Source organism: Paroedura picta, chromosome 16, assembly GCF_049243985.1.
Source record: "Paroedura picta isolate Pp20150507F chromosome 16, Ppicta_v3.0, whole genome shotgun sequence".
NCBI classification, from domain to species: Eukaryota; Metazoa; Chordata; class Lepidosauria; order Squamata; family Gekkonidae; genus Paroedura; species Paroedura picta.
The window spans coordinates 17,175,091-17,194,614 of record NC_135384.1 but is presented as its reverse complement, the minus strand read 5'-3'; the positions used below and the strand labels follow the sequence as shown (position 1 = coordinate 17,194,614).

General features: G+C 50.5%; 1 protein-coding gene across 3 annotated transcripts in view; it reads right to left on the bottom strand.

The window, feature by feature from the left end:
* SYT3 (synaptotagmin 3) overlaps window positions 1-19,524 on the bottom strand; it is a 58,166-nt gene that overhangs the window by 20,986 nt on the left and 17,656 nt on the right. For 2 of the 3 annotated variants that reach the window (XM_077313997.1, XM_077313998.1), the window contains exons 4-5: window positions 16,611-16,992; window positions 13,274-13,826 (exon numbers count right to left, since the gene is read on the bottom strand). In XM_077313997.1, the coding sequence (XP_077170112.1) occupies window positions 13,274-13,826; window positions 16,611-16,992 (935 nt within the window). The remainder of the gene's footprint in view (window positions 1-13,273; window positions 13,827-16,610; window positions 16,993-19,524) is intronic. The other variant, XM_077313999.1, reaches the window with a different exon arrangement.

Below are 19,524 nucleotides of genomic sequence, written 5' to 3'. Positions count from 1 at the left end.
ATGGCAGTGATGCAGACAAGCGGGCTTGACAGCACAGCAGAGCGCATGGCGGGCAACTTCCTGTCAGGCTCGATGGGACACTGCTGCGGATCCTCCCTCTGGTGAAGGCTGAGCCCAGATGAAAGTACTGGGGAAGGGCGGCAAAGCTGCATCTAAAGGGAGGCGGGCCCTTGGGTCCCTTGTAGGTGCAACTTTTGCATCCCCTTCCTGTCTGCCAGGACTCCCGACCCCTGTCTCACCACGGCACAGCTCTGCTGGTTTGAACTACCGGACTACGCTTGCTCTTCAGAACTGCGACACCATCTCTCTCTCTCTCTCTGGTAATCCGACTTCTGTACCCTCGTTCCTGCCACCCATCCTGACTAACCTGCTTCAGCATCCTGCTCTCCATCGACTTCCCCGGCCCCAGGACTGACTCCTCGGTAACAGCTTCAGGCTTGCTTTCTGGCCTGGGCTTTGCTTAGTGACTCGGGGCACTCCTGCGTTGACTTCGGCCCACGTGTGACCTCGCTCTTGGACCGTGTTTTGGGCTGTGGTCTCCGGCTGCAGGTGCAGACACTTGGGTGAGATGCCGCCCGGCAAGGTAGCACAACAGACCTTGCTGACCTTGACAGCGCAAAGGTCTGACTCACTGTGAGGCGGCTTCATGTCTTCATGCAGATCTGCCAGAACGGCCATCAAACGTCCCTTGGGAGTCTTCTGGGCTGATTTTATCTATTTTTTGATTTTTATACTGCCGCTCTTCCATTGGTCTTGAGGCAGTTTGGCATCTCCAGGAGAAGGGCTCAAGCAGTAGGCCAGTGGTAGGCAAACTGCGGCCCTCCAGATGTCCATGGACTACAATTCCCATGAGCCCCTGCCAGCGAATGCTTTAGGAGCAACATGAAGCCTACGTCCAGGTGGGGAGCCACGCTGGTGTGAAGCAAGAGAACCAAGTCTGAGCCCAGCAGCACTTTCAAGACCCACAAAGTTTCATTGTGGGGATAAGCTTTAGCAACTGGGTACAACTGCTTTCCTCCAGGCTCAGCTATGCTTATCACCCGGTTACTTATGCATTTTGACTGAATAGCCCTTCGTGGAAATTATCAGCCCAACCTTTATGTAAGGCCTGGGGAAAACTGCTCCAAGGCATCTGATGAAGTGTGCATGCACAGGAGGACTTATACCCCAAGTGACACGTACGCTGCCGCTGTAGAGAGGGAGATGTACTCTGGGCCCCTTCTTGTTTTGATTTAGTGAAGCTGCTAAGATCAACCCAGACCTCTGGTCCACCCAGCTCCATGTTGTCCCTTCTGACTGGTCAGAGACATCCCTGGGACAGGAAGGGTGATGTCTCTCTCACGTCTTCCAATTAACCAGGCCTGCCAGGGAGTGAACCTGGCACCTCTTGCCACTGTGCCACAAACCCACCTCAGCGCGTGGCACTGTCTATTGCTGGGTCAGCCTACCCTCTACTCTGACTGGCATAGGGTAGCACCTTTTCCATGGCCAACTACTTGATCCTTTTAAATGGACCTGCCAAGGACTGAACCAGGGACTTTCTCCACGTAAACCATGAGTGTGACCACTGATCTTCTCCCAAGTTCTCCATCTAGGCTCAAGTTGCCAGCAGGCCTAGGGGAAATGTGGCAATGGGCAGCCAAAGCTTTTCATGACATGGAGGCAATTAACATCACTTGGTAAACAAGCCCAATTACAGGGACAGGACTCCCACCCCCCACCCCCCACCCGGTGACAACCACAGCCTGGACCAGAACACAAGGTTTCACCATGAAGGTCGCCAAAAAGCACTGAACCCTGACAGCGCTGTGCACGGAAGAAGTCATATTTAACACACTCCTGGTCATGTTTTGGTCAAGTGCATTTCAGGTGCACGCTGAACCACTGTGGCGGAAAGGGGCTTTTTTTTTTTTAGCACCTTGCAATTATGTGACAATAGAGATGCCCACTGGGCACATTGTGGGGCAATTTCGATCTGACCAATCTGCTGTGTTATGGTCAAAATGTCAAATGGTTTGAATAGCGAATGATTAAACGTTCAGCCTTGTTGATGCTAATGCAGTTGCTGAGTTTGTGTTGTATCTGACATGTTGCCTTCACATTCTCTGTGAAAAGGTAGTAAAATAAATAAGTAAATAAAACCTCCTCCCAGCCTTTCTCAGAGGGAGGGCGTGAAGCAAGGAGACAGCGATGCAGACTCATCCAAGAGCAAGATGCCCTGTTTTGCCTTTCCTGCTTGCTTGTTCGTGAAAGCCCTCCTCAGCCCAGGCCTGTCAGCTCCCCCGAGCGAGCACGGCCACCAAAGCCCTGTGCCTGGTTTGCTCTAAATGAATAAAACAAGCAAATGTCTGTGCTAAGACAGCCCACGTTCTGTGACACATCAAAATATTTAAATGAAGGAAACTGGCATAAACGTTCCATATTTAGCACAGTTAATCCTTCATTTCTATTTTTATCCTGCTTTTGCAAGTCACGGCGCTGTGCTGGCCACTGAAAAGCTGGCTGGTAGAAATTGTAATTAGCAATGTGGGCATTCCCCTACCTTTCCACCTCCTGCACTTCTTTCATAGAATCATGGGGTTGGAAGGGGCCTCCCGGGTCATCTAGTCCAGCCCCCTGCACAGTGCAGGAACTCACAACTACCTGCTTACCCACAGGGACCCCAATGATCTCTCCATCAAAAATCACCAGAATCCAGCCTGGTTTGGAGGAAATTCACCTACCATCCCACAGTGGGGATCAGCAATTCCCTGGGTATGCAAGGAAGGGCCCCAAGAGACAGACACGGGCACATCCCTTCCTGCCCACCCACTCGCCATCTGCCTAAGTTAAGTTGAAACAGAAACCATGAGGGCAAGGAGCCTGAGGTGCAGTTTAAACAAAATTCATCATCTTAATGATTTATTTAGATTAGATTTCTACCCCTGCATTTCTCCCCAACAGGGAAACAAAACAGCTTACAACATTTCCTGACTGTCTGTTTTATCCAGTAGCTGGCTTCTGGCTACCCGTCAAGCTTCTGTGGAAGAGTCATGGTTCGAACCTGGCTCTTAATATGGCGCTCTAAGCCACAGGGGTTTCTCTTTTCTTATCCAACTGGATTTAGCCCTGTGCATGCTGAATGTTACGTGGCAGATAAGCACTCAAATCTTCAGCTGGGTTCGGCCCTTCTGTGTGGAATGTTAAATTAAAACACACATTGGCACCTTGTTCATCTGACCAACTGATTCCCTAGCAGGAACCGTGTGTGTTTGTGAGTCGTATGCTCAACCTCACCCACTCATGGGGCCGACCTTGTCCCTTTGAATGGAGTCTCAGAAGGAGACGCTAGGAAACCAGTTCCAAAAGCCACTCAAAATAAAACCAGGTGGGTAGCTGTATTGGCCCGAATCCACAGAGGGAAGTAAATCCAGTGGCACCTTTAAGACCAACAAAGTTTAATTCTGGGCATAAGCTTTCGTATGCAGGCACACCTCTTCAGTTCTGCATACCAGATCCTCAAGAACGGGCTACACTACAAATCATACTCCGCATCTCTCTTGCCACAAAGGTCTGTGATAGTAAGGTCATTTCCTCAATTTTGGAGAATTTGCTTTGTCTGATCCCCTGGGGGAGACTTTTACTCATTACTGGTGATCAAGCAAAAGACTGCTTGCTTACAAGCCCGAGCTGAACTTCAATATGCGCAACCTCACAGCTTCTGAGTGTGCACAACTTAACACCCTGCTAAGATTCAATATTTCCCATTATTTATCCATTTAGACTTATACCTTGCATACCTTAAAGGATCTCAGTCCAGCCCCTGTTCAATGCAGGATCAGCTTAAAGCATCTGTTCCACTTAATATTTCTGGTAAGGTCTTGGAGGAGGAGCGTGTGTCATGGTCACTCAGCGCTTAACACCCACTCAGGGCGGCTGTCCCGCCCCTGAGTCCCTCCTCCTCCAACTGGCTTGCCTTCCTGTCCAGCGGCCAGCCAATCACCTTCTGTTCCCCACCCCTGTCCACCCCTCCTCCTTCCACTGCCCTCTGAGGATTGGAGGCTGCAGATCCCAGCTGCATGAGAGCTGCCCCTGCCAGTGAGTTCCCTAACCTTTCCAGGTCTTGGACGGAAGAAGAGGCCATCCACACAGTTCTTCCACCACCAGCGAGGGGGAGCTCAGCACCTCCTTAGGCAGCCAACCATCTCCTTAGCCGATTCCACTGCTCAACGACTGACTGTGGACCCCCCCCCCCCCAATATCTACCTGACATCATTTTACAGATAGTTGAAAGCCATTACCACCTCCTTAGGCAGCTGATTCCACGGCTGAACTATTGATGTCTGGCTAGTACCGTCCTACAAATACTTAAAGCCAGTGTTGTGGGTCCTCTCCTCTGCTGCCGAGAGGAACAACTCCCTGTCCTCCTCAAAGTGACAACTTTGCTAAGACTTAGACAGAATTCATGTTCATTTCTCAACCTCTCCTTCTCCAGGCCGAACGTTCCCAAGCCCCCCAGCCTTTCCTCACAGGTTTGGTGCTCAGGCCCTGGGTCATCCTCGTGGCTCTCCTCTGAACCCTCCCAATTTTGTCCACACCCTTTTTGAAGTGAGGCCTCCAGAACTGCACACAGGACTCGAGATGTGGTCTGACCGATGTGGTAGACAGCAGGACTATGCCATCTTGTGAAATGTATATGTCGTGCCTCTGTCGATACAGCCTCTTTTACTGCTGTTTCATGCTGTCTACTCCCTCCCTCCATTGAATCCCCACAGGAACCACTCAGTGAAGTAGGTTAGGCTGAGAGAGACAGAGAGACAAAGACAGTCACAGAGAGACAGACAGAGAGAGACAGAGACTTGCCCAAGATCACACACTGATCTTCCATGACTAAGTGGGGTTTTGAACTCAGGACTCTTGCCTTATCAGAGCCATCAGCAGGCTAGAGTTGGCTTATTTGGATTGCAGACCAGCCTCCCCCGCTCTGGTCCAGCCATGTCCTTAACAGAGCTTCCAAAGCAAACATCGACTGCCTTGTTCCCTGCATTTCTCTTGGTTCTCCTGCTCACAAAGCCAGCTGATTTCCTGGCGCTCAGTAATGAGATCACGATCAATGACAATTGCATTCAATTTAGGGCTTTGATGGGCAGCGGCAGGGTGGGGGAGGGGGGAGGAGAAGGCGGCTACAGGTTTGGATCAGGTGGGGTGGGGGAAGCCATCAGGACGGCTGGCCCAGCCCAGAGAGATGAGCTTGCAAGGGGCACGGAGGGGAAGTGGCTGCATCACACCTGGCTGCCCTAATTAGCCACCCGCTTTGTGAATAATCAACCCAGCTAAAAATATCTGGGGGGGGGGGAAGAACAGGGACGACAAGTCTTTGTGCTGACAACGTCTCTTTGCGCTCCAAAAGAATAGAGAGGGGGGAGCAAGGAGAAGCTGACAGGTACGCAGGTGGGTGGATGAGAAAAGGAAAAGGAGGGCTCTGTGGCTCCCTTGAATGCTCTACCCCAGGGGTAGTCAACCTGCGGCCCTCCAGATGTCCATGGACTACAATTCCCATGAGCCCCTGCCAGCATTCGCTGGCAGGGGCTCATGGGAATTGTAGTCCATGGTCATCTGGAGGGCCGCAGGTTGACTACCCCTGCTCTACTTCTACGTGCCCTTCCCAGCGCCAGAAGCATCTCCACCCCACACACGTCCTCCTCAATAGCTTTGCCCACCAGCCTCTGAACATCCCACACCACCTCGCCATCATGTTTTTACAGGCTGAGTGCTCAATAGGTGCCGTGGCTCGTGAGTCCAGGCAGCGTGCCCTGCAGGTGCAAGGCCCAAGTGAAAGGATCTCAGGAAAGCAGGTGCTGCAAGATGGGCTTGCTCTTCCTAAGACTCTGGACAGCAGCTGCTAGATCCAACTGGGAATCCAACTAGATCCAACTCTTCATGCTAGTGCTCATGGGCTCCAGCCTGCCGAGATCTTTCTGGGGGACCTGCTGGCTTCTGAAGTCTCAGCAACAAAACCGAAGGGAGCTGAAGGGAAGAGGGAAAGCAATAGCCAAGAAGCTGCAAGTCTTGCTCCAGCAGTCTTATCAATCACTTAAGCACAAAGTTCGTCCCAGGCAGTTATGCCACAACCATGTCTCTTCCTCTTGACCACAGATGCAGACTTCCTGGCCAGGTACCCAGGGAGCAACGTTTCCCCTTTGTCTCCATCACAGGCCAAATCTTGCCCTGGAACTTCCTGACATTTTGCGACTGGCCACAGGGCAGCCATTTTGAGTTGGGGCCCACTACCCCTTCTCTAAATTTCAAAAGTGCTCACAAGCTCAACTGCTCTGATTTAAGCTCTTAGTCGCTCACAAAAAACACCTTCTGTCTGCCCCTTCTGTCTGATTCTATATGCTTGGTAAACTGAGGTCAACAGAGAGACAGCTTGCTTCCAGCTGCCTCCCTGAACAAGTTAGCACCGGAGGCTTGCTCAGATGCTTGAACTTCCAAGGAAAAGGAAAGACTCCTAAACCATGTAACTCGGGGTCCCATTCTTGGTGACTGTCTTCTCCTATATGAAGGAGCTCAAAGTCTAAGATCTCCTACAGACACCCTTCTTCAGCTTCCTCCCAGAGCCACATGACTACATACAGAGCCTTTGTAGTGCTGGCATCAGGTCTCTGGTCTGTGTTTCCTAGACAGTATGTCCAGTGAGGCAACCGGAGAGTTCAAATCCCCCGACAATGCCATGAAGCTCCCTAGGGTAACCTTGGTTCAGATGCAGGCTCTTGGCCTGAACTACCTCACCAGGTTGCTGGGAAGGAAGGAAGTACCATGTATACGGCTCTGATCCTTTTAGAGGAAAGGTGAAAAAAAAATGTGCTAGGCAGACTGATGGCTGGTGTTCTGATGCACAGGGATTCATGCTCATTAGTAGATGTGCTTCAGCAAATAAAAGAAGAAATGGAACAGAGGTTGTGAAGGAGGCCTCAGCGTCCCTGGGACAAACGCAGCAGGCAACTAAGCCTCATTATCACCGAGGACAATTCAGTAACTTGAACGGACTGTCCGGGTGCATTGTGACTTGTTATGCTTCAGTGAGATGAGTCGTCGTGCTGGACTGAGTAAAATTCACTGGGTTGTTCAGCTCTCATCTTAAATAATTTGCTATAATAATGCCCGGAAGAACATAGGCCAAGAACGCTTTGGCATGAAAAGGGGGCTTGTTAGGGCAACTCATGCGTGTCGACCCACACTGCCCCCCAGCAATGTCACTTCAGTACCACGGTGTTAGATTTAGGGAGGCCAGCTCTGGTTTGGGAAACACCTGGAGATTTGGGGAGTGGAGCCTGCAGAGGGAGGGGAGGGATCTCAGCAGGGTATAACACCACAGAGTTATCCAGGGCATTATTATAGCAATTACTATTATAGCAACAGGCTATGTCATTAGTGTTGTCATGAAAGGTCTGGATTAGGGTTGGGTGCTTTGGTGCCCAAAGCAGCCAGCGCCGCGCTGCAGGGGAGGGGAGATGTTGGCATCAGACGCCCGTGCCTCCTCTCCCCCTCCGCGGCGCAGCGCTGGCTGCATCAGGCGCCCAAACGCCCAACCCTAATTTGGATTTTTGGACCATGGCTTATGCTATCCTGATGTGGCTCTTGTCTCGGGGGATGATTTGCACCTCACAAGGGTAGGAAAACTGTGTTTGTGAATAGCTTTGTAGGTCTGGTGTGGAGGGCTGTAAACTAAATCCAATGGGGGAGCGAGACATAAATTCAAAACCTAGTTTGATGACAATAACTGTAGATGGGAAGCCTGCAGGGAACCATTAACTTATAGATAAATTTAAAAATTAAAGCCCTGGGCCACGCAAATGAAGGGTTGCAATGTCTCTAATGCACAGAGTACAGAAACAAGCAGGAAGAACTAGAAGTCCTAATAGAGGAAGGAAACTATGACCTAATAGGCATTACAGAAACTTGGTGGGATAACACTCACACCTGTAACCACTATCATAAATGCGGTAAGGGGTTGTAGGAGGAATTGGGCTTCATTGTTTAAAGGCCAATGACCCAATGACTGAGTCCTCCTGCAGCCGGATTGGCCAGCTGCCCAACGGCCGGCCAATCAGACTACATGTCCTGGCCCTGGCAGTCCCCTCCAATTTATCTGAGTTTGCCTGAGTCCCTGGCTGCACACAAGTCCGCTGCCCCATCAGTTACTTCCAGGGGCCTGGTAAATGAGCCCCTTCAGCCTGGGGCACTGGCTGCCACCTGCAGGGGATGAGGGGGCCAGCTGTGGTCTCCGCTGTGGCAGAGGGGCCGCTGACTCCCGCCCCCATCTAAAACCCTGCTGTGGCCTGTATGGCCATCGGAAGCATTTCTGGGGGGAGGGGGGGAAAGCGCAGCCCGCCAGCAACTCCCACCCTGGCCGCTGCGGCCATCAGCAGGCCTTTGGAGGGCAGGGGACAGGCGTGCAGCCCGCTGGCGCCTCTGGCCCCCGCAAGCCCAGCCACGGCCTGCACAGTCATTGGCCCACTCCTGCCCCCGCAAGCCCCACTGTGGCCTTCACAGGGCCTTTGCAACAGTTGGCGAGCCTTCTGAAGGCAGAGGGGGTAGGAGAACACGCTGGCCACCAGGCTTTGGCTGGCCTGTCCGGGACAAGGGGGTTGGCCTAGCACCTGCTGTATTCCAGAATACAATGGCTTTGCCCTTAGTTTGGAATACCAGGGTTGAGGTGTACAAATTATTTAAAAGGGACAGACCAATAAAGAATGGGGAAGGAGCCTAAAAAAGTCAGGGTGGCTCTGTAAACAACTTTCAAAACATTTAATAAAAAAGACTCATTTAGGAAACAAAAGGAGGGCCTTATAACCAAGGATTAATATAAATAAGTCTTCTGACAAGGATTCTCACCCTTTATGTGGAATACATCCACATGTGGAGAAAGAGATGTCTCCCCCCCACCGACTCCTCCCTTGCCTCTCCCACTTGCCACTTGCTTCCCCAACATCCTTCCTGGTCCCTCCCCCATCCCTCACTCTCAGACACACACACACACACACACACACACACACACACACACACACACAGACTCCTCCCCCCCCACTCCCCCCTGCCCTCTCCCCCCTTACCTTTTGCTTCCCTGATCCTTCCCTGGTCCTTCCCCTCCCCTCTCTCTCTCTCTCTCACACACACACAGGGCTTTCCCCTTCCCTTCCTCCTCCTTAACTTTTGGAGTTCCTGTGCCACTGCTGCCCTGTATTCACCGGATGTCCCTGGTGCGGCCTGGCTGAACTCTGTCGCCTTCACCGCTGCCCAGGACTCGCTGGGCGGCATTAGCGGGGCATGGCCAGACTGCGCCACCAACACCACTGCCTGGGACCCACCAAGGGTGGGACCCGGCTGGAAAGCGGGGTGCCACCACCAGCAAAGGTGAGAGGCCCAAGATTAGGCCCCAGGCCTTTGCTGGTTGAGGCTGCTGCGCATCCCCCTGCTTTCCAGGCATGCCCTGCTCTGCGGAGGGCAGGATCAGGCTGGGAAGTGGGGAATCATCGCTAGTAGAGCTGCAAGGCCCAGCCCTGGGCCTCGGACCTCTGCTGGAATAGGCTGCCATCTATGGCACACATCTAAGGCAGGACAATGGACGTCACGTCAACCAGGGCCTGGGCTTTTTCGGTCCTGGACCCTGCCTGGTGGAATGAGCTCCTGGAAGAGCTACGGGCTCTGAGGGAGATTTTGGCATTCTGCAGGGCCTGCAAGATGGAGCTCTTCCGCCAGGTCTATGGTTGAGGCCAGTACGCTAAGGAAATTACTCTACTGGCAGAGTCAGATCAGCAAGCCCTCTGTCCACCCCCGAGGAGATAGTAGGTGAGATTTCGTTGTTGTTTTTTCATTGCTGTATATCTTGGATTCTGTGCATGGATTGCTGTGCATTTGATGGTATAGTTTTGGACTGTTTTTAGGGGTAATTCTATTGGGGATTTTATGCACGTTTTCTTACCTCCCATGAGCCTTTTCGGGAGTGGCAGACTAGAAAATAAATAATTATTAATTATTATTATTATTATTATTATTATTATTATTATCATAGCCATTATAGGGAATGTGCTAGTAGATGTGTTCCATATCAACAAATAACCTATGCTTGTTGGAAGACTGTTAGAAAAGCTAAAGCTCAGCATGAGCTTAGGCTAGGGAAAAATGCTGAAGACAACAAAAAAGGGTTCTTTAGTTAAGTTCAAAGTAAGAAAAAGAGTAAGGACATGGTAGGATCAATGAGGGAACAAGAAAGAGAAATTGTAGCAGGTGATGAAGAGAGGGATTGACAGCTTAATTCCTACTTCTCCTCAGTCTTCCCTTGTGAGGGAAATCGTGCTCACTGTGGCAAAATCATTTCATGTGATGAGGGATGGGAGTTGCAACATAGGACCATTGTAAGGACAGTCCATAAACACCTTGTTTCTTTAAATGAAACTAAGTATTCTGGGCCAGATTAATTGCATCCAAGGGTACTAAAAGAACTTGCGGATGTAATTTCTGAACTTCTGTCCATTAATTTTGACAATTCTCGGGGAACAGGTGAAGTGACAGAATATTGGAGCTGGGCAAATGTTGTCCCCATCTTCAAGAAGGGGGAAAAGGAGGATCTGTTAGCTTGACCTCTATAGCTGGCAAAAGTTTAGTACAAATCATGAAACAGTCAATCTTTGAGCAGCTAGAGCAGATGGCTATGATTACAGCATGGCTTTTTCAAGAACAAGTAATGCCAGACTAACCTTACCTCTTTTTTTAGAAGGTTACTACCTATTACTGTGAGTTAGATGGATAACTGGTTGACAGATTGCACCCAAAGGGTGCTTGTTAAAGGTTTGTCATCCCTGTGGAGTGATAAGTTGAGTGCCTCAGAGATCTGTCCTGGGCCCTGTGTTGTTCAATATATTCATAATGATGATTTCGATGACGTAATATAGAGGGTGCTTATTGAATTTGCAGATGATACTACACTGGGGGGGGTAACAAACACAGGAGTCAGGACGATCTTGACAGGCTGGAAAACTGAGCTAAACGAAATAAAATGAATTTCAATAGTGAAAAATGTAAAGTTCTGCATTTATGCAGGAAAAATCAAATGCATCATTATAGGATGGGGGAAACCTGTCTTGGCAGTAGCATGTGCAAAAAGGATCTAGAGGTCTTAGTAGACCATACACAGAGCATGAGTCAGCAGTGTGATTCAGTGGCTAAAAACGCAAATGGGATTTTGGCCTGTATTAAAAGAAAAATAGTGTCCAGATCATTTGAGGTGATGGTACCGCTTTACTCTGCTGTGGGTACTGTGAGAGTACTGTGTTCAGTTTTGGCCACCACAATTGAAGAAGGATGTAGACAAACTGGAGCGAGTCCCAAGGAGGGCAACGAAAATGGTGAGGTTTGGAGACCAAGACGTATGAAGAAAAGTTGAGAGAGCTTGGTCTGTTTAGCCTGGAGAGGTTATGACCAAGAAGTGATATGATAGTCATCTTCAAGAACTTGAAGAGCTGTCACATAGAGGATGGAGCAGAGTTGTTTTTTGTTGCCCCAGAGGGTTGGACCAGAACCAATGGGATGAAATTAATTCAAAAGTATTTTCAGCTAAACATCCCGAAGAAGTTCCTGACAGAGTGGTTCCTGAACAAGCTTCCTTGGGAAGTCATGAGGAAGTCTTTGGAAGTTTTTAAGTAGAGGCTAGATAGCCATCGTATGGAAATGCTGATTATGTGAAAGGCAGACTGTGAGTTGGAAGGCAGAAGGGACTGTGTAAGTGCTTGGCTCTTGTGGCCCTTTCTTGCATGCCCAGGGAAATGCTGATTACCACGTTGGAGTTGAGAAGTGAATTTCCTCCAGGTCAGACTGGCCAGGTATTCTTTCTTTCTTTCTTTCTTTCTTTCTTTCTTTCTTTCTTTCTTTCTTTCTTTCTTTCTTTCTTTCTTTCTTTCCTTCTTTCTTTCTTTCCTTCTTTCTTTCCTTCCTTCTTTCTTTCCTTCCTTCCTTCCTTCCTTCCTTCCTTCCTTCCTTCCTTCCTTCCTTCCTTCCTTCCTTCCTTCCTTCCTTCCTTCCTTCCTTCCTTCCTTCCTTCCTTCCTTCCTTCCTTCCTTCCTTCCTTCTTTCTTTCTTTCTTTCTTTCTTTCTTTCTTTCTTTCTTTCTTTCTTTCTTTCTTTCTTTCTTTCTTTCTTTTTTTAGGGAAGAGAACATCATCTGGACCTGGAATTGGAGTCACTGCAAGTAGGCAGGTAGTTGTGAATTTCCTGCATTCTGCAAGGGGTTTGATTAGATGACTCTGGAGGTCCCTTCCAACTCTATGATTCCATGAAATTATTTAACATTAGAGCCAAACAACCCAATTAATTTTATTCAGTTGAGCACAAGAAGTCACAATGCATCTGGACAGTCAGCCCAAGTTACTTCTGAAACAGCCATTTTCTCCAGGGAAATGATCCGGATCATCTGGAGAACAACTGTATTAGCAGGAGATCTCCAGGTGCCACCCCCATTTAAGTGTGAATAAGTGACCTCATCATGTAAGCAATCAGATCTTGCTGGATGACAGTGCCCTTAAAGGCAAGCAAAGCTAAGGAAGAGGTAGGACAATGATTCCTCTATCATATGACCTCCCTCTAACGGACACACACATGAAGCTGCCTTCTACGTGAGTCCTGGTCAGTGTTATCTACTCTCACCAGTGGCAGCTCTTCAGGAACTCAGGCTGAAGTCTTTCAGGTCATCTGCTTCTTCATCCTTCTAACTGGACATGCCGGGGATTTAACTCGGGGCCTTCTTTATGGAAAGCTTTGCCTCTGTGCCTTGGCGCCTCCCCCATAGGTGAGGTGGCATCTTCTGTAGGAGACCTTGGAGGGAAGTGAGGTCACCACAGATAGGATGCATGGAGAGAAACATAGCTGTGCTGTGGATACTTCTGACCCAGCTCCCTCCCCATCTACTGACTCCCCCATCTCTTTCCACGAGTGTGTGAGAAACATTTACAAAAAGTGCTTTTCTATTTTGACTCTGCCCTGAGCTGCAGAATTGCTGCATCCGTCACAATGAACAGGCTCAATGGCTTTACAGGCCAGTTTGATTGACGGGCCTGGCCGGCTGCACTGGATTTAACTGTCAAGTTTAGAGAGCTGGGTTGACAAATTAGGAAAGGTTTAATTGCTTGGCTGACCGACAGGGCTGTGTGGACAGGACACCGGGGCTTGGAGGCAACTGCTCCGGAGACAGATCTGTTCCTGCCCCCCACCCCCGCCCCCCAGTATAACCCCTGCTCACCGAACTGGCTTCCATGATGTCCCGCCAGAGGGGGGAGTCGCTGTCCCGCTCGGCCAGTTCCAGCAGGTTGTCCAGCACCACTTGGCCAATGAGGTCATGGCGGGAGAAGCGGTCAAAATCGTAGACGCTGAAGTGCAGTTTCCGTGAGGGCAGTTCGGCAAAGGGGACGTTGAAATGAAAAGTCTCATTGAAGATGGGGTTCAGCGTCTTGCGGTGCACCTTAGTCTGGAATTTCTTCTTGCGGTCAGGCAGCAGGTACATTTTCACATAGGGGTCTGAGAAACCATTGGCGTCTTTGGCGGGCAGGTCCACGCCCCGGAGAATCCTCACCACCAGCTGCTCCGTGCTGTAGGCATAGCGCAGGGCAAAACTCAGCCTCCCGCAGCTCGCAGCCTCCCCTTTCTTGGAGTCTGCCTCGCCCGAGCGCTGCTTGTATAGCTCTGGCTTGATCTGCCCAATGCTGGTGACTTGCTCCACCTTCTCCTCGCCTCCGTGGACTCCGGTGTCTGGGCTGCTCAACTGCTGGGTTAAGGGGCGTGGCAGTGTATTGTACCTGGGCAGAGGACAGAAATCAAACCCATCTCTTATGCCATCAGCTCCATCAGCCAGTTTGGTGTAGTGGTTAGGAGTGCAGACTTGTAATCTGGCATGCCAGGTTCGATTCTGCACTCCCCCACATGCAATTCTGCACTCCCCCACAGCTGGGTGACGTTGGGCTCACCATGGCGCTGATAAAGCTGTTCTGACCGGGCAGTGATATCAGCGCTCTCTCAGCCTCACCCACCCCACAGGGTGTCTGTTGTGGGGAGAGGAATGGGAAGGCGACTGTAAGCCGTTTTGAGCCTCCTTCGGGTAGGGAAAAGCGGCATATAAGAACCAACTCTTCTTCTTCTTCTGTCTAGCCACGCAGGTGAGGAGCCCTGCCTCCAGATCCAAAGGGGGCTTTATTTCTCATCTTTCAATTTGACCCTTCCTCGAAGGAGGCCTCTTCACCACAAAACCGCATGGCCAAGAGGCGTTCAGTGGCCTGAGTTTTACGGCTAAGGATCTAAGTGCACAATATCCTTTCCCCAGGGACGTCCAAAATTTGGGCTGCTAGGAATGCTCCAGAACAAGGTCCGTGCTTCCCAGGCGCATGGGCCCAATTCATATCAGGGCCGCAGTGCGCAAGGACATTGGGCTCAGACTTTCTCACCCATGTACCAATTTTTGACCTGAAATGGCCCGCTGTGGGCTCCTTGATGGGGTACATGCCGTTTTCCCCAGTGTGGCAAACTGACCCATTCCCCTCTGCAGAGGGTTTTTCAAGTCAGGAAAATGGCACGGGAGTGAAAGGGCTTTTCCCTGAGTGTCATAGTCCTGATCCCAATTACAACCCCAGGTGCCTGGGAATGGAGTGCCCCGAGGGAGTCACACAACACTACTGACCAAATGTCCTTTGGAGGGAGATGGGCAGAGCCATTTGCAATGCACAGTTAGGCCTGCAGTGGAGATCGGAACCCAGGTCTCAGCCCAGCAATTCAGCCACTGCGCCACCCTGGAACCTGCCTTTTCATATCTTATGCCTGACCGGGATAGCCCAGGCTCGTCCAGTCCCATCAGACCTTGGGAGCTAAGCAGCGCTAGCACTTGGAAGAATGACCTCTGGGGAATACCAGGGTTGTGATGCAGGGGCAGGCAATGGCAGGCTATCTCCGGACGTCATTTGCCTTGCAGTCAGACAATCTTAGCCAATCCTGCCGACAGCACACATACGTCATACAATAAACCAGGGGTAGTCAAACTGCGGCCCTCCAGATGTCCATGGACTACAATTCCCATGAGCCCCTGCCAGCGAATGCTGGCAGGGGCTCATGGGAATTGTAGTCCATGGACATCTGGAGGGCCACAGTTTGACTACCCCTGCAATAAACAAATAAACCCAGCTCTTATGGCGCCACAGAGCAGCTTGGGCGGGCAAGTTCTATTAAGGCTCATAAACCACTGAGAGGTCAGGCTTCCAAGGGTCACAGGTTTGTCCCTTCCAAAATGTCTAGCCTTTTGCCAAACAACTCCCACGGCTCCACCCCGCCAGCATTCCACTCCCACTTTGCTGAAGCCTCGTCGTTCTTTGCCAAAACTGAAATGGTGGAGGCCGAATGACATGTACCCAGTGAAACAAGCAATGAATATGTTCTGACAAACAACACTTCAGCCTTCTTGGAAAAGTACTTTCAAGGAGATGGGCTTGGAATGTGCTCAACCGTGCTTCTAAAAAGACGATTTTAAGGATTTGCATCCCATTGGTGATCAATTCTTCTCCTATCATTTGTAAACCAAATTCAGTGCCATTGATTAAAAGGCAGCGTAGAAATCCCCCAATAAACAAAGCTAGAGCCGCATATCAAAACACTGCACTTTTGATATGCTACAAGAGCCAGTTTTGCGTACTGGTGAGTGTCAGAGGTGGTCCTGGGACACCCAGGTTCAAATCTCCACTCTGCCAGATAAGTTAGCTGGGTGACTTTGGGCAGCCACACATGCTCAGCGTAACCTGCCTCACAGGGTCGTTGGGAGGACCCAATGGAGGAGGGGAGAATGATCCCTAATGGGGATTCCCAATGACAAGAAAAGCAGGATTTAAATCAATAAATTATATTGATTTTTTCTGCCCTTCTGTAAGCTGTAAAGCAGCAGGGAAGTGCCTGAATCTCCTGCACTGATCCTTGGCCAGCACTTTTGCCCAACTCTCTGCAAGTAGCGAAAGATGTGATGCTATATACTGTCTCATTTCACTGCAGCTTCTAAAAAGGGGCAAGCATGACCGCCGGTTGAAAACCAGCACCCCTACTTATTCTCATTTCTCACACGACAGCCCCGTGAGTTTCCAGTTTGTCAGAGGGAGGTTGCTGATGGCTACTGATGCCCTGCAGTCCCACAGATCTCAGAGCCATTCCTCCACTCTGCATCCACGTGTCTTGCTTTCTGTACTGAGGATAAAGCAACGGTCCAATTCTGCAGATCACCTGGTCTTCCACTATTCCACGCATAACCTCCATACAGAAATCTCTCCCCCCCCCTCTCTCTGCACTGTTTGCCTCAGGACAATGTGGTCATGGAACGTCCCATTCATCACAGCTGACTCATGATGGCCCCACAGGGGTTTCATGGCAAGAGATGCTCATAAGTGGTTTGCCATTGCCTGCGTCTGCCGAGCAACCCTGAGCTGGCCCTGCTGAGCTTCCAGGATCCAAAAGGATCGGCCCAGCCTAGGTCATTCAGGTCAGAAACCCCACACAATAACTTCTTGTCCTTCCCATTCAACTGACCTTTGATCGCTCCCCATCATCTCACTCACCTGGGCGTGGGTGCCAAGCTTGCAACCTGCTGGTGGGAGTGGGCATTGGGCATATTGCCCTCCTTGGTGCTGGTCTGGCCTTCGACAGGGAGGTCGGGGGAGGTCTGGCTGACTTTGAGGTTGGCCTCAGGGTAGGAATCCATATCGAGGTAGGACCTCTCGGGCATCTCCGGCCCCAGTTCGACCCGCTCTGCCAGGAGGTCCCCAAAAGGTGAGTGGTGGAGGTGAGCATGCAAGAGGTGCTCCTTGCGCTGCGTTTGCGAAGAGGAGCCCTTATCCCGCCAAGGGATCCAGCAAAGTTTCCAGGAGACAAAGAGTGAGACCCCCAGCAGTACGATCCCACAGAAGGTCACGATCACTGACAGGAGGCTGACCAGGATTTCTAGGTGGGAGAAGAAGGAAGGAAGGAAGGAAGGCAGGCACCCGTGACTCCAGAGGTATCCAGCCTTCAGGGCTGAAACACGGCACATGTCCCTCCCACTCCTTCCCAACCCTACTCAACTCCACAAACATGAGGTCAGATCCAGCACAAAAACAGCGCAGTGTAAATTCTCCTATTTCAGAATTATGGTCTGACCCTTGAATGCAAGAACTGATAAAACCTTGGTTGCAAATTCAAAGCATTTACCAAAGATTCCCAGGCCTCTGGTTCCCCTCCCGCCCAACAGTGCTGACTAGACGCTTCTCCCTTTCTACAATACCATGAAAATGCAGACTGGCAGGATCCCGGAGGAGAAGCCCTGTGGGGCAACGGGAGCCATGACAGCATTCATGCACTCCTTGCCTGCATGGACTTGGGATAGTACATGATGTTGGTTTCACAACATTAACACAAACAATGCCAATGTGGAGTGTGCCAAGGGGGTGATCCCCTCTCTCCCCAATGGTATTTAACATCTGCATGCTGGTCTGGGATTTTGGGCTTGGGTGCCATTAATATGCTGATGACTCCCAGCTGTATCTTCTGATGAGAGGTCAATCAGATGCCCCTCTGGATTCCCTGGCCAAGTGCTTGGAGGCTGTGACAGAGTGGATCCAGCCTGGTTGCCTGAAGCTCAACCCTCGCTCCTACTATAAGAGAAGTGAACCTTGTGCTGAACCGGGGGGCGGGGTAGGAGCTTATAGGATTGATTCACCATCTGTCTAATTGTGATAATTTGTAATTGTTTTTATGGGATGTTTTATGGGTTATATTGTATTTACTGATGTTGGAAACCACCACAAGACTGTTGGAGAATGGCAGTATAGAAATCTACAAATAAATAAGTAAACCCCTTGAAGGTCCAGTGGTTGGGTTGAAAGGGGCTGGACGAGGAAGTGCACCTCCCCTGACTTGATGGAGTGTAACCGGCAACTGCACAGACAATCAGGCATCTGAGGGTGATCTTTGATGCCTCCCTTTCCATGGAAGCTCAAGTCACAAAGGTGGCATTTTTCCATCTTTGCCAAGCTAAGCTACCAGGGCCCTATGTGGCCCTAGAACACCTAGCTACATGCAACTGTCAACGCTAGACTACTGTTAGCTTGCTCTACGTGGGTCTTCCTTTGTCTTTGATTCAGAAACTAAAGCTGGACCACAACACAGTGGCCCGAGACCTTACCAGGACTCCTTGGAGAGCCCACATGCAGCCAGTCCTACACTAGCTGCAGATTGAAGGAGCTGGTTTTGACATTTAAGGTCATACAGCGCCTGGGCCAAGCATATCTAAAGAATACACTCCCCAAAGAGTGGTGGACCACACATGGTACACTTTCTTGCCCCTGGCGCTCTCCCGGTGGAATGAGTTCCCAGAGGAACTTAGGTCTTTGTCAGAGCTCACTGAATTCCACAGGTACTGCAAGACGGAGCTCTTCCACCAGGCCTATGGTTGAGGCTACAGTGGCAGATAATATCTAACTGCCCGCCCTCCTTCCTCCTAAACCAGCCTCTCTCAAGAGAGCCAGCTTGGTGTAGTGGTTAAAAGCGGCAGCATCTAATCTGGCGAGCCAGGTGTGATTCTGCGCTCTCCCACATGCAGCCAGCTGGGTGACCTTGGGCTCGTCACAGCCCTGACAGTGCTGTTCTCAGGGCTCTCTCAGCATCGCCTCCCTCACAGGGTGTCTGTTGTGGGGAGAGGAAAGGGAAGGTGACTGTAAGCCGCTTTGAGATTTCTTTGGGTAGAGAAAAGCAGGGTGTCAAAACCAACTCTTCTTTTTACTGCTGAGAATCCCCTGAATAGGGTTGTGTGCGGCAGCGTCCGAAGTGACCCTTCCAGGCCGATGCAGCCAGTGCTGCGCTGCGGGGAGGGGGGGGGGAGGTACAGGTGCTGACGCATCAGTTGGCGCACACACACAGGCGTGGAGTTCTGCGCCTGCGTGTGTGTGCCCACCGGTGCGTCAGCACCCGCACCTCCCCCCCCCCGCAGCGCTGGCTGTGTTGGCCTGGAAGGGTCACTTCGGATTCTGCCCCACACAACCCTACCCCTGAAACATTCTTCAGGCTTTGAGAAACATCGGAAGTGGCACAATCACACAGAATATGGTTGGGAAGCCGAGCTGTGAACACCCCCACCCCCACCCCCTTCCACCCCCTCCAGACCATATATGGTCTGATAAATATGTAACAAATTAAAATTATATATTTAAAATTAATTAACTCCCACACATTCGGGAAACCTTTTCAGGGCTGTTTCATGAAATCTTGGTTGAGGAACTGCCTGCCTTCAACCATGTAATTAGGGCAGGCCTTGGAGCTGATGAGATTGTTGCAGGCGTCTATAGATTTCACAGATTTTAACTATGAATTGCTGTTTTAACTGCTGTTAATTTTACTCAGTTGTTATGAATTTTTTTGTTCAATGCTGGTCACGTTGTTCACCGCCCTGAGATGGCAATTGCTGAGAGGAGTAGTATAAAATCAATCAATCAATAAAAC